This window comes from Danio aesculapii, chromosome 23 (assembly GCF_903798145.1).
Source record: "Danio aesculapii chromosome 23, fDanAes4.1, whole genome shotgun sequence".
NCBI classification, from domain to species: domain Eukaryota; kingdom Metazoa; phylum Chordata; class Actinopteri; order Cypriniformes; family Danionidae; genus Danio; species Danio aesculapii.
Window position 1 is genome coordinate 1,823,782 of NC_079457.1, and position 15,985 is coordinate 1,839,766.

General features: G+C 34.7%; 1 protein-coding gene across 1 annotated transcript; it reads left to right on the forward strand.

The window, feature by feature from the left end:
* Positions 1 to 6,526: 6,526 nt before the first annotated feature.
* On the forward strand, positions 6,527 to 14,694 carry ppp1r35 (protein phosphatase 1, regulatory subunit 35). Its single transcript, XM_056449277.1, has 5 exons — positions 6,527 to 8,130; positions 9,276 to 9,372; positions 12,503 to 12,700; positions 13,340 to 13,473; positions 14,350 to 14,694. Exons 1-5 carry the CDS (start codon positions 7,873 to 7,875, stop codon positions 14,527 to 14,529), a joined length of 867 nt encoding a protein of 288 aa, XP_056305252.1. The 5' UTR covers positions 6,527 to 7,872; the 3' UTR covers positions 14,530 to 14,694.
* The last annotated feature ends 1,291 nt before the right edge of the window (positions 14,695 to 15,985 follow it).

The following is a 15,985-nucleotide window of genomic DNA, read 5'->3' on the forward strand; positions in this document are numbered from 1 at the left end:
CCCCGGCTGTCTGAGCATTTCACTGCTGAAATATAATAAATATAGAATGGACGTCTTACAAATATGCATTTGTTTGAGGCTTGGTTTTAATTTTGTTGGGAAACATCTTGTTGGATAATCAACAATTTAATAATTATGTCATCTTTACAAGGACCAGTGTTTATAAATCGACTAAATGCACTGATGTCACATTTATTCACTCTTTAACGTGGTCTTTATATAAGTTTCTAAACATATTAATCAAGTTTAATGTAGTTTAAGGTTTAAAATACACCTATTTTACCCCTTTTTCTTTTGTCTTTTGTGTCTCCAGAATGTGTCTGTAAAGTTTCAGCTCAAAACACCCCTCAGATTATTTATTATAGCTTTCAGATTGTTGGGATTTTCTGCTCTGAACACTCTGTAGCTGTTTTTGTGACCTGTGCCTTTAACGCTGATTCTCTCCGCCCACCGTTCCCACGTGTCTGTCAGAGTGCGCCTCAATATCCGCCTCGGCTGCGTCAGATAAACAGCACAGTGACAGACATGAAGGAAGCAGATCTCATGTAGCGTTTGGGAGAAATACTACTGTAAAAACATTACCAATGATCATTTGATCTATTTGTTGTGGAGTTAATTCAAGCCTTTCTGCAACGATGAGTCGCACACAATGTCGTTACAAAGTCAATGCAACGCACACAGACACACACACAGTATCGCATGGCAAATGTGTCAGGATACAGGTTAATCTCCACTGCTGTATGGATATCTGTTATGTTAATGTACAAAATAAACTTGATTTAACGTCCACAAACTGGGATTGAAGCATCTTTTTAAAATAATTGTACTGACACGCAGCTGTCAATCAATTCAGTGGGCGGGGAAATCATACTCCAACGTCACGTTGCGGTGGGCCTCAAAATGGGAGGGATTTGGATCCTATTTTAACGTCAGGAAATTTTTTAAAAGAGACTTATTGTGTTTATATCACTCCGATGTGACTGTGCACACACTATACCTACACACAGTTCTGTCCAAACAGATTATAAAAGATGAATATTTAAAGCATTATGCAGCACTGTTTGTTTTTCAGTATTAATATCTAAAGACTCTTCAATTGAGAGACATTTCCTGGAGTAACAAACAGACTTTAGATATTGTATGAGATTAGTTTTTGGGGAAAAAAAGCATGACAGAATTGAGTGAATTTAAGCTTAAATCTGTTTTTCTGATTGATGTTTATTTTAGTTTTAATCAAAACAAGACTTAATATGTTGTCATCGTGCTTTACAGTAAATGTTTGTTGATTTAAGAAGGTTTTGAGTTTGAGCATTGGGAAAAGAGATAAAAATACAAAGGAATCATTTTTAAAAATCCATTATTTTCAATATACAGATGAAGTCAGAATTATTAGACAATTATTTGATCAGAATTGTTTATTTTTTCCACAATTTCTGTTTAACGGAGAGCAGATTTCTTCAACACATTTCTAATCATAATAGTTTTAATAACTCATCTCTAATAACTGATTTATTTTCTCTTTGTCATGATGACAGTAAATAATATTAGACTAGATATTCTTCAACACACTTCTATACAGCTTAAAGTGACATTTAAAGGCTTCACTAGGTTAATTAGGTTAACTAGGCAGGTTAGAGTAATTAGGCAAGTCATTGTATAATGATGGTTTGTTCTGTAGACTATTGAAAAATATATAGCTTAAAAGGGGCTGATAATATTGACCTTAAAATGGTGTTTAAAAAATTAAAAACTGCTTTTATTCTAGCCGAAATAAAACAAATAAGACTTTCTCCAGAAGAAAAAATATTATCAGACATACTGTGAACATTTCCTGAATCTGTTCAACATCATTTGGGAAATATTTAAAAAAGAAAATATAAATAAATCAAAGGGGGGCTAATAATTGTGACTTCAACTGTAAGTCAGATTGTTTGTTTCAGTTCTTTTATGTGTTAAATCAATACGTAAATAAATGTGTCCATATCTTCATGTTAAGTGTATTTAAGTATGTATTTTACAGTTATTATTATATATTTATATATTTTTTATATGTAATATTCACGTCGGGATTTTTATGTTTTATATTTAAAGTCTCTCGGTTGTTGTTAGAAAGGATACAGCTGCTGCCAGAATTTAACAAGAATTATTTTTATTATTTATTAAATTACCCATTAATTCTATTTTATTAACATCTACCCAAACCCTAAACCCAACCATCACAGTAATCTAAAAACAATAATTATACTGAGCGATATTCAAATTATTTATAAAATTACACATTAAATAGTTTTTTATTAACGCCTACCAAACACGAACCCAAAACCTACCGCTCTTAGTAATATACAAATATTAAATATTGTTGTAGAGCTTCACAATAATTATGCTATATTGACGTGAGTATCCGCAGCTGTATCCCTTCTAGAGTTTTTTTTTTATAAGCATTGAAACATTACACAAATTATTAATGCAAATACAAACTATATGCAAGACCATTACAATAAGTGCAAACAAACACATTCAGAAATAATAAAACAAAAACAACACAAGTGAAAATAAATAAAATTTTACGTGGTAATAATAATAATAATAATAATAATAATAATAATATTGGGACACAATCAGACTACAGTGGAGGGTCAGTACCAGAAAAAATCCTCCATGAAATCTAACATCAAGTCATTCTTTTTGTTATTAATTTGCATTAAAGCCTTTTTCAGTGTTTCAGTTTCTAATATAAATAAATTTCATTTTGGTATACACTTCGCAAACTTCTATTTATGGATGAAATATTTACCTTCTAAGATGTAAAAGTTTAACAACATACTCAAACGCGTTTTTGTAGTATCCCTTCTAAAGTCTATCAGAGCGCATGCGCATAACGTCACCTCCACCCGGAAGTACAGCTGCGCGGCAGTAGTGGAGGGAGTTTAAAAAAACTATCATTATTTTCTCAAATCAGACATTTTCTGAATAAATTCTCGCATATCTCACCACGAAGAGTGTTTACACAACGCTAACGCTAACTTAAAGGTAAGTTAAGAGCGCTGTAATGTGTTTATTTAGATTGAAATAGTTATCGTGATCATTTAATGTCTGTTTTTGTACAGTTGTTGTCAGTAACGTTTCTAAATCAAATATAGACTAACTTTTAACAACACTTCGTTGTGTTTTACATTTGATAAAAACAGTACTTATCAGTACTGTGTAAAACTAAAGTGAATCAAGCTTTAACATTGTGTTTGTACACAGAGATGTATGTAAGGTTTGTTTACATTTCTGAATCTGTCATTTGGAGCGTGTTTCTCAACACTTTTGAAGTTATAACGCTGATAATGTGTTGTTTAAATAAGAATATTTTGGAAGAAATTAAAATGTATTAGATATATTGTCATCAGTAGTTTGCAGAACAAAGGAAAAATTACATATGAGCAATTCCAGCGTTATGGATGTGACATTTGCTGTAAAATCTCAGAACATAAATTGACAGAGGAAGTATGTACTAACATAATATGCAAACTTCTGTTTATATTTTTCAAAACAACTAGCCAGAGTTGTGGGAGCAGAAAAATATCACTCTGTAAACATGTTTAGTATTTTAAATGAGGGAAATAAACATATGCTATGGATGTGACAAAAATAAGTCTGCAAGTTTGCAGTATACAACATACTTTGTAGAAATTCTGTGAATGAAACTGCACAACCCAAAATAAATAATGCTAATCAAAAGGAGAAGAGTTGACTCACTATAGAACAAACATGATTGATTTGATTTGATTTTACATTTTTGCTTTTATGAGGAAAAAGCTTCATTATGGATGTGACGGATGTGAAATTGCCAATTGGGTGACTTTGTTAAAGCAATTATAATTGTTTGAAAACATTGACAGATACATTTTTGAGTATTTTTAAAGCACTGTAAAATACAAACCTACACAAAAATCGCAGAAACGGTTTTGCTATTTTGGCGAAAACTTAATTTTTTCATGGCAAGGTTGATATTTGCATGCAATCACTCATATATTTTTTTACTTAAAACAAAAAACTAAATTGTAAACCTTGAGAATTTTTACTATTTAAGTATCAAGTTATTTTAGTCCTCAGATTACACAAATTGAAATGAGAAATATATTGTATGTTTTATTTAGTTTCGTGTATTGTTTTATCTAGAAATACATTTAAAAATGGTTATAGATGCTCTTACTCATGTTTCTGTCTTCATCAAGACACTCTCCAAAAGTTTAAATAATATATTCACTCATTTATTCATTTTTTTTCGGCTTAGTCCCTTTATTAATCAGGGGTCGCCACAGCGGAATGAACCACTAACTTATCCAGCACATGTTTTACGCAGCGGATGCCCTTCCAGCTGCAACCCATCACTAGGAAACATCTATACACCCATTTACACACACACACTATGGGCATTTTAGCCTACCCAATTCACCTGTACCGCATGTCTTTGGACTGTGGGGGAAACCGGAGCACCCGGAGGAAACCCACGCCAACACGGGGAGAACATGCAAACTCCACACAGAAATGCCAACTGACCCAGCTGAGGCTCAGTGACCTTCTTGCTGTGAGGCGAATCTGCTACCCACCGCGCAGCCCTTAAATAACGTATATATATAATAAATAATCTGCTGTATTTTGAAGTGCTCGCGAGTCACGATAACAGTGTTGTACATGTTCGTTATGATAATATACTTTATTATTGAATATCCACATTTCTATCATGTATTAACGTTACAATTCATATCGAATTTATCTATTTGTGGTTTTTAATTGTATATTTATTAATGAAATGTTTTTGCTTTGAAAATAGTCTTTGTTGCTGCTGACATGGCATTAAATAATATATGTTCACATGCCAGGTATGTTCACACATACGAGGGATTTGTTTTGGTGACAGAGCTTCTACAGTGCAGCAGGATTACAGAGACAGGACAAAAAACAGGTAATAAGTTTTATTTTTAAAATACAGGTAAGTAGTGAAGGCAAAAATATAAATTGACAAGTGTATGTACGTGTTTATTACTATATACAACGTTATATGTGCAGCTGTTATGTGCAAATTGGCATGTAAAGTGTGTTGTTAAATAAGTGTATAAAAGTGTATGGCAAGTAGTGATGTTGGTTCCACAATTATTATCATCAAGTGTTCATGAGATGGATTGCCTGAGGGAAGTTTCTGTGTCGGGCTGTTCTGATATGTTATGATATGTTATGAATATCCACATATAGTTGAGGGCAAAAATTTTTCAATTCAATTCATCTTTATTTCTCTAGCACTTTTACAATGTGGATCAAAGCAGCTGAACACAGAAGTTCTAGTAAATGCAAACAGTGTCAGTCCAGTTTTCAGAGTTCAGTTCAGTTCTGTGTGGTTTAATTTTCACTGCTGAAAGTCCAAACACAAGAGCAAATCCATCGATGCGCAGCTCTACAGATCCCGAACTATGCAAGTCAGTGGTGACAGTGGAGGAACAAACTTCATCAATTGACCAAAGCGAAGAAAAAAACCTGGAGAGAAACCAGGCTGTGTTGGCCACGACCATTTCTCCTCTGGCCAAACTTCCTGTGCAGAGCTGCAGTCTATGCACCGGAGGCTGGAGAACACTGGACGTCCATCGTGGAGAAGATGCAGGTGGGAGAGGTCACCGGAGGGTGTTCAGGCTGACCCACATGATCAATGCAGAGACTAATCTGTCACTGGGGACTTTCAGGAATCAGTCTCATGCACTCCACTCTTTCATGACCACCACAGCATCAGCTCAGGATACGGCCTGGTCCAGGATTATGGAGACCTTGGCATCATTTCTTCACAGGTCTTGGATCGCATCAATGGTGCTGCATAATCTCTGGAGGCCTCGGGATGAGTATCCTCAGGTGGAAATAGAGAATAAAGAAAAAAATGAGCGTAGCTGCTGTTCATAGTGTATTTAAACGAGATGCAAAAATATAGTGCTATAAATGAAAATAGTAGTTATATAAACAAACATGTAAATCTTATGAGAGATTCTAACAAAATGTCTGGTGCATTAAGACAGGAGGAGTGTGTCCTACATTTACTAGCCTTCCTGTGAAATATATTTATATATATATATATATATATATATATATATATATATATATATATATATATATATATATATTTCAAATATTTATCTAGTAATAGTCAACAGACTCAGGGTTTTTTCACAGTATTTCCTCTAATATTTTTTCTTCTGCAGAAAGTCTTATTGGTTTTCTTTTGAGCTAGAATAAAAGCAGTTCTTAATTGTAATGCCATTTTAAGTTCAAAATTATTACCCCCATCCCCCCCTTAAGCAATATTAATTTTGGATTGTCTCCAGAACGAACCACTGTTATACAATGACTTGCCTAATTACCCTGACTTTACCCTAATTACCCTAGTTAAGCCTTTAAATGTCACTTTAAGCTGTATAGAAGTGTCTTGAAGAATATCTAGTCTAATATTATTTACTGTCATCATGACAAAGAGAATAAATCAGTGATTAGAGATGAGTTATGATTAGAAATGTGCTGAAGAAAATCTCTCAGATTAACATAAAATGTGTAAAAAAAATCTAAAAGAAATCAAATTTAACAGGAGGGCTAATAGGGTATATGCCGAGCTAATGTTGTTCCCATGCTGATAAATGTCCGGTGACCTGTTATTGTGAGTTTTTTTTTCCATTTTATACAGTTCTTTTTACAGCATCGATGTTGTAATGTAATTAAAATACAATCAGTTAAATAGACTTTGGCATTCATTTAGTTGCTCAAGCGTAAAACGAGACAAAACGCCATTCACTCCCACGCGTCCATAGATATATACATTAGATATCGCCTACCCTTTTGTTGTCTATTGGAAGGAATGCGTCAATAGAGCTGCCATTTTAGTACAGGGTAGCGCTCCTTTGAAATGAATGCGGGACTAAGCTGCAGTGGAGGACTGTGGCTATCCAGAGCCAGAGAAATACACATATATCTAAGATCAGGAGTTTTCCCGGAGTTCAGTATGCAATTATTTTTTTTTATTACAAAACATATAATTTTACTTCACTTTTCTACATTGATGGATAAGTGTTTGTGTGTATGGAAATGTACTATACACCCTCTGTTCAATCTGATCTTATCTGTGTCCTGAAACACACCGCCTTCTGCTTTCACTTCTCATACTGACGGAGGGAGCAATTCGTTGAATCAATAAATGAATCTACATTATGAACGACTCCTTCACTTGCCGATAATAATACAAGTTTCCGGCACCGCAGCATCTCGTTGTCATATTTCTTTTGCTTTGTTTGCTGATATTATTCAACAAAACTAGCATAAGCCGAGTGTTTAGTGCGAGCTGGTGCTACTTTGCCTTATGGTGAATGCAGTAGGCGACTGTATTATCATCAATAACGTTACCTGTTTAGAACAAAAACAAGATCTTACCTATGAAATGTTCTGCTTTTGTGCTTTGTTTTCTTTGTTTGCTCGTTGCTACACCTGTACACAGCTCTAAAGTGCAGCATCTTCATGTTGGCACACTGTCTTGACTAGTGCGGTTGAATGACACTTGTCCTGGGAGCACTGTACAAATATGGCGGAGCTATTGACGCATGCTCAGGGTCCGTATGCGATATCTAGTTTATATATCTACGGCACGTGTCTGTCAGAATCAGAAGGCTAGCACAGAAGCTCCATTTGAAAATACTGGGGTAAAATAAATGTTTATATTATAAAGACATGGCAGGGGAAAATGTTATTTAATGCAGGGCTTCTTGTACAATCTGAGACCCACTTTATATCGGATATCACTCAACCCGTGGAGATCCCTGATTTTTAAAGAAAACAGACATTGAATGCGCAGATTTTGTAATGGCATACAATTCATCGAAAGCGCTAAACCCAGGTTACTGGCAAATTAAAAGTCCTATTAGTATACTTCGGCTTATACCCTATTCAACTGTGTGTCTGTGTGCAGGACTGATGGAGGTGTGTGGCGAGCCTCTGATCCGGGCTGCTCCTGAACCCCTGCGGGACGAGCGCATCCAGACCGCAGAACTGCTCTGTGCTGATCTGGACCTGTCTGTCTCTCTCACCCCCGAGCGGCCAGCAGACAGACGCCGGCGACAGGTTCGGTCCTGTGAAATATCTAAACACACCACAGTCAAGTTTAAACAGATCCAAAGTTAAACCCGTTTTACAGGCTGACAAGTTCTGTGTGTCCACTAGATGGTGCTGTGCGCACTGACTCACTGCTGCTATTATGCACTTCTATAAGGGGTTTAAACACAGTTGTGTGTCAGCAGTGTGTGAATATAACCAGCCTCAAATGGTAAACATTTATTTATTGTATTTGTTCTAATCAGACTTGATGAAAACAGTCTGCAGAAACACTTTGATTGACATTCTCCCATTGTAGGTGTCATCAGAGGGGGAAAGCCCCGCCCACTAATGCTCATCTCTCCCTCATTAGCATAAACAGCAGCCCTGAGTGAGAAGCAGCCATCTGTTCGTTAGCCATTAGAGTGTTTGAGCTGCTGAAGATAATGTCAGCATAGGCTAAGAGGATTATAGATGTGGAGTTTTAGATGAACAGCGACAGGAGCGACATAGACTGACTGAAGCATGAAGCACACATGCACACAACACACACACTGCTGTTTCAGATCTGTCACTATGGTGTTTGTAGCTCCGCCCTCTTCTGAAAAGAGCACAATCTCATTTGCATTTAAAGCGACAGTCACCAAAATGCCACAATTAAGATCAAAGCCTAAAAGGGTCAGTATAGAGAGTTAGAGAACATCATCTGTGTTCTTGTTTGAGCTGAAACTTCACACACACACACACACACTCTAGAGACGCATTTAACATCTTGTAAAAATGGGCATGATAAATTGCTTCATTTGTTTGCACCCTCTTCCTTTTTTTATCTGTTCTAATTTTATTTGCATTTTCCTATTTTGTAACTGTATTTCTGAGTTCCAGTCACTCTTGTTTATCGAGTCAAACTCCTCTAAATGAACACTAAATGAGAGAGAGAGTAAATAACGAGGACATTTTCATTTTTTGAGTGAACTGTCTCTTTAAATGGTCATTGTGGGGGTTTTGTTAACACACTGACTCGAGACATCTCTTGCAGTTTTTTTGAGATATAATTATAGCATATTATTACCAGGATCTGTTCTGAAAGTATCTGTTTTATGTAAATGAAGTAAGTTGCTTTATCTGTCAGATGCATCAATGTGATCATCTTTGTACTGTTGCTTGTGTTTCAGGTGCGTTTTAATGTGGATCCGGTGCTCATCACAGTGAACCCAGAACCCAGAACAGATCAACCCACAGCCCGGAAACCTCAGAATAAAGACAAGCACGGTTTGTGGAATATTACGATCAGACTACATGAATATTACTGTATGATACTGGGATAATATGCAGTAATATTTCTTTTTATATATTTCTCATGTAATGATCCTATTCAAATAAACAGGTATCAGATATTTTGTTGATCCATTTAAATTTAATTCAGGCTAAAATGTATTATGATTCTCATTAGACATTATTAACTCCGATATGAGCATCAGCTGAGATTAAGAAAAGCTTTTGTAGTTTTCATGGTGAGTTTAGTTTAATTAACTAATGTTAACTATTGGAGCCTTATACATAGTCACAGAGTTGTGAAATAAGTGATTATTGATAACTATTAAGCTAACCAATTAAGTCAAGCATTTATGAACACTAGTGCAAATACGTTGTGAACTTTCTTAAGAAGCACTCTTAAAGATTAAATAATAAATAATTATTGATGGTATTTTGAAGTGCCTACAATATCAAGATTGCACATGTTCATTAATGTGAAATTGAATAATTGAATATCTGCGCATCTACCTGAAACACAAAATGCCAAGCAGTATATTTAACACACACACACATACACACACACACACACACACACACGACACAGACAAAAACACATAGTCTCTCATTATTCATTCATTTTCTTGTCGGCTTAGTCCCTTTATTAATCTGGGGGTTGCCACAGCGGAATGAACTGCCAACTTATCCAGCATTTGTTTTACGCAGCGGATGCCCTTCCAGCCACAACCCATCTCTGGGAAACATCCACACACACTCACTCACACTCATACACTACGGACAACTTAGCCTACCCAATTCACCTGAACCACATGTCTTTGGACTGTGGGGGAAACCAGAGCATCCGGAGGAAACCCACGCAAATGCAGGGAGAACATGCAAACTCCACACAGAAACGCCAACTGACTCAGCTGAGGCTCAAACCAGCGACCTTCTTGCTGTGAGGCGACAGCACTGCCTACTGCGCCACTGCGTTGGCTTAGTCTCTCATTATTGCGAATTTAAAAGTGAAAGTAAAATGTGCGTTTTATCTTTGTATTTTAATTAATGTCTTAAATAAATAACAGTAATTATATAGTTATTTAATAATCGTGACAGGTGTAGGTTCACCTTTGGGTCACTATAGCCATTAGCAGAACAGCACCCGCTGAGGAGAGGGGGATTAAGATATTAAGGCCTCATCTGATCAGACTACCCACTGTATATATGCAACTCAAGTACTTGGCATATAAGTTAAATATGATTTATGGCAACCCTCTGCTATGCAGCTATTGCATATACTATTTATATAAATATATATACAGTTGCAATCAGAATTATTAGCCCGCCTTTGAATTTTTAAAAAATATTTCCCATATGATGTTTAACAGATTCAGGAAATTTTCACAGTATGTCTGATAATATTTTTTCTTCTGGAGAAAGTCTTATTTGTTTTATTTCAGCTAGGATAAAAGCAGTTTTTAATTTTTTAAAAACAATTTTACGGTCAATATCATTAGCCCCTTTAAGCTATATATTTTTATTCGATAGTCTACAGAACAAACCATCATTATACAATGACTTGCCTAATTACCCTAACCTGCCTAGTTAACCTAATTAAGAATTTAAATGTCACTTTAAGCTGAATACTAGTGTCTTGAAGAATATCTAGTCTAATATTATTTACTGTCATCATGACAAAGAGAAAATAAATCAGTTATTAGAGATGAGTTATTAACACTATTATGATTAGAAATGTGTTGAAAAAAATCTGCTCTCCATTAGGGAAGTTTCATAAACTAGTTTCGAGAGGAACACGTGATATGATCAACTTCAGCTGATCCTCATCACTAATCATTAGCTAGCCTATCGGAGCACCCCTAAACTACTATATATATTCTAGCTAAACTTCATTCCCTATCTCTGTTTTCGGAACCCCCCAACCCCCCTATCCTTCCATTATCCCTCCTCCTCTTTGATCGGGCAACACGGTGGCTCAGTGATTAGCACTGTTGCCTCGCAGCAAGAGGGCCACAGGTTCAAGGCCCATTCGAACCAGTTGGCACTCCCTGCGCGGAGTTTGCATGTTCTCACTGTGTTTGCGTGGGTTTTCTCCGGGTCCTCCGGTTTCCTCCCACACTTTTCAAAAACATGTATATAAGTGAATCAGAATACAGTCACAAGCACCCAGCGTATACATGCCTAACCAACCAGTATCACCCATTAGCCAGAAGCGGGGGGGACATTCGAAAAACACCTGATCTTGTGTCCCTCCTAATGCTCATTAACCAGGCGGGAACCTCGGGCTCATCTATCTCCGAGCTCAGGGTTCTCTCCCGGGACAGCATGCCAAACCTGCTATTATAGTTGAGCATTATCTAAGTGTGAACTCTTGAAACAGAAATTGGGGGGAAAAAATAAACGGGGTCTAATAATTCAGGGTGTTTAATAATTCTGATTGCAACTGTATACTATTGCATATATACTATACTATAACATTGCACAACATATTTGCTCTAAGTGTTTATTTTGACTGAAAATAACATCATGATGTCAAATTGACCTTATACTAACAGATTTTGTGTAAATATATCATGAATTATCAAGAGGTGTGTCTGAAAACTGATGTAAGTCACACTGAGTAGCTTCAGAAAAATTCAGTCTGTGTGATTCACCTTCACATGAATCAGTAATATGAGTTACATGTATTAGATATTAGTACAGCTATTAGATATTTACCTGATCTATTAAAATTTAATTCAGGCTAAAAATGAATCATAATTCTCATTAGCCATTAACTAAGACATGAGCATCAGCTGAGATTAAGAAAAGCTTTTGTAGTTTTCATGAAGAGTTTAGTTCAATTAACTAATGTTAACTATTGGAGCATTGATTACCACAGCTTTATACATAGTCACAGAGTAGTGAAATAAGTGATTATTGATAACTATTAAGCTATTAATTTACTACTAAACTATTAAAATTCTCCTGAAAATAATAGATTTTGTGAAATTCAGTAGAAGTAAACTTATTATCAATTATCAAGAGGTGTGTCTGAAAACTGATTATTTTTAGTCTTCAGAAATAAATATCACCTCTGATTCATCTCCGCATGCGTCAGTAATATGAGTCCACATCTGTTCATATTTAGGTGTTGATTCAGATAGGGGGCAGAGCAGAGGATGTGATGGACAGCTGACAGATGGGGCGGAGCTAAACACCACCCTGGCACTGAGGGCGGAGCTTGAGGAGGAGGCGGAGCAAACGTTTGACGCTGAGAAAGCAGTTCGGGAGAAATTACAGAGTTCAACGCTCACAAAGAACCACGTCAACAGCAAAGCAGCAGAAGGTGAGGCGGAGGCTTATGACGCACTAGTTTAAATAAAGTTATATATTATATATAAATATGAATAATTTAAATAAAATGTAAAGAATTATTCACTGTGTTTTGAAATGCATTTGATAACACTCATGCAAATTTGTTTTTTAGTGAATTTTTCAGAATGAGTTGTTTACACAGCAATGATTAGAGCATAAACTGTGTACAGTATTTTAATGGAGGAAAAAACTAACCAAAACAGTGTGGTCTAATTCAAAGCAATATTGCAATATCACGGTGTGCACAGTTAAAAATAAATAGTAGACTTATGATCAATGCCAAGACAGGTCAAAGGAATTTCCCATAGCTTCTGAAATGACTTGCATTTCCCTTTTAATATATGTCCAATTTTTTCCATAATGATGGTGTCTTTAATCAGGATTATCCAATCCCTGACAAGAGGGGGTTCTGTCCCGACCCATTTATTCATAATTAATTTCATAAATTAATTAGAGGTTTAAAGACAATCTCATGTATGTTATCTTAATATTTTGTATTATTAAATATCAGCACATGTCTAATGGCACATCACAACACCACGATCTGCAAAAGCTCTAAACATTTTAATAAAGGGATTTTGCCCTTTAATTTCCTCCTCATTTTCTGCAGGTCTGAATTTCCCTCGCTCTCAGCAGCTGTACCGGGCCTTAGTCAGCGTCAGCCTATCACGCGATCAGCTCATCAGCCAGGCCCTCCAGGATAGGCCAGCGCTGGCCCCGCCCACCACCAGCCAGACCAATAAGGTCAGAGTTCGGTTTATGTCAGTGATGCAGTTTTCTGACTAAAGCAGTTGCTGTTTCCCAATTCACATGCTTATACTATGTCCAATAACGATAGACTTTTTTTGTGAAAGTGTGTAACAGAAGAGTGAGACAGCTTTGGGACAAACTACTTCCTTATTAATGGACTGTTAATAGCCCACAACAAAGGTGGAAAGTTATTACGTATCATATTTAACAAACTGTTTACTGCTAATTTGATGTTATTTTTGCTCACATGGATAACTGAATATTAATCAGATGATGTCATTACGCTGCTCTGCCGTCAGCCAATCGTTGCACTGCTGATCATGATTTCGAGGATTGTTAGATCTGTCCTTCACAACACGCGCATCGATCTCAGATCAGTTCATCCAGACATTTTAATCTGATTCACGAACTTGTTTGAAGAACCAAATTAGCTAGAGATCAGTCATCAAGATTAACAGATCCAGGATCTGCCAAATCATCTGAGATCATTTGAGCAAGGTGCGAAGAACGGACCCCTGGACTCCTTTTTTTTTTGCAAAACTAGTTACGACCAGAAAGTAAGAATTTGGGAAAAGAAGTACTGTGATACACCCAAATAATTTTTTTGAAGCTTGACCCATGGTTGACATGAGAGTATTTACCAGTGTAAATAACTCTGATGACACGTACACAGGAAGAATGTCAATCAAAGTGTTTCTGCAGACTGTTACTGTCAAGTCTGATTAGAAACAATACAATTAATAAATATTTACCACTAGAAACCGGTTATATTCACACACTGCTGACACACAACTGTGTTTAAGCTCCTTATAAACGTGATTTTGTCATAGTAGTTCCTCTTTAATGCATTTAATGTGTCTATGTGTGTAGTTCTCATCTCCGCCACCAGAGGGCCCTGATATACTGCAGTTCTACAATCCTGACACGATGCTCAGAGAGACTCCACTGTTGCCAGGCGACAGCATCCCTTTGCCCCGCCCACGGCCTGTACCTAGACCCGCCCACACAACCTTTCACCTACATCGCCTGCACAAGCTGTGGGAATCATGAACTTGTGAGTGTGTGTGTGTGTGTGTGTGTGGAAAGGACAATGTTTTGATTGATCGATAATCTTTGTGTGTGTGTGTGTGTTTTGTAAGCTTTAATGTGCATTATTGTATCGTTTTCAGCCGAATGTGAATTTAATATAAAAGCAATAAATATTTGGTTTTGTAAGTATTTGTTTGGTATTGAGTGAATGTTCAAACACACACACACACACACACACACACTCACACTCAGCACATTGCGTTCATTGGGTCTGTCTTAAAAACAATCAATCATGAAGTGGACAGAAAAACAGTTCAAACAAGAGCATCTGATAATTAAGATCATCAATTCTACTGACTAGACGGCATATTATTGTTAATAATTATACATAAATACTACAATTAACATCACTGCAATACTTTAGCTGTGCTGCTTCAGTAAACATCAACTAATGCATTATTAAAACATCTGTTAGCATCTTAACTAATGCATCATTTGTTGTACTCATTTGTTAGCATATTTAATTAATAAATATATAAAATTAATAAATTAATTAAATAAATATTCATATTTATTTATATTGGTTACCATATAATTTTTTCAAATATTCATATTTAATTTAAATTTGTTACCATATAAAAATATTTAAATATTCATGTTTATTTAAATATGTTACCATATAGAAAAAATTATTTAAATATTCATATTTATTTAAATTTGTTACCATATAAAATTATTTAAATATTCATATTTATTTAAATTTGTTACCATATAAAAATTATTTAAATATTCATATTCATATTTATTTAAATTTGTTACCATATAAAAATATTTAAATATTCATGTTTATTTAAATATGTTACCATATAGAAAAAATTATTTAAATATTCATATTTATTTAAATTTGTTACCATATAAAATTATTTAAATATTCATATTTATTTAAATTTGTTACCACATAAAAATTATTTAAATATTCATATTTATATTTATTTAAATTTGTTACCATATAAAAATTATTTAAATATTCATATTTATTTAAATTTGTTACCATATAAAAAGGGTATTTAAATATTCATATTCATATTTATTTAAATTTGTTACCATATAAAAATTATTTAAATATTCATATTTATTTAAATTTGTTACCATATAAAAAGGGTATTTAAATATTCATATTCATATTTATTTAAATTTGTTACCATATAAAATTATTTAAATATTCATATTTATTTAAATTTGTTACCATATAAAAAAGGGTATTTAAATATTCATATTTATTTAAATTTGTTACCTTATAGAAAAAGTTAAATATTCATATTTATTTAAATTTGTTACCTTATAGAAAAAGTTAAATATTCATATTTATTTACATTTGTTACCATATAGAACATTTTATTTAAATATTCATATTTATTTAAATTTGTTACCTTATAGAAAAAGTGAAATATTCATATTTATTTAAATTTGTTACCTT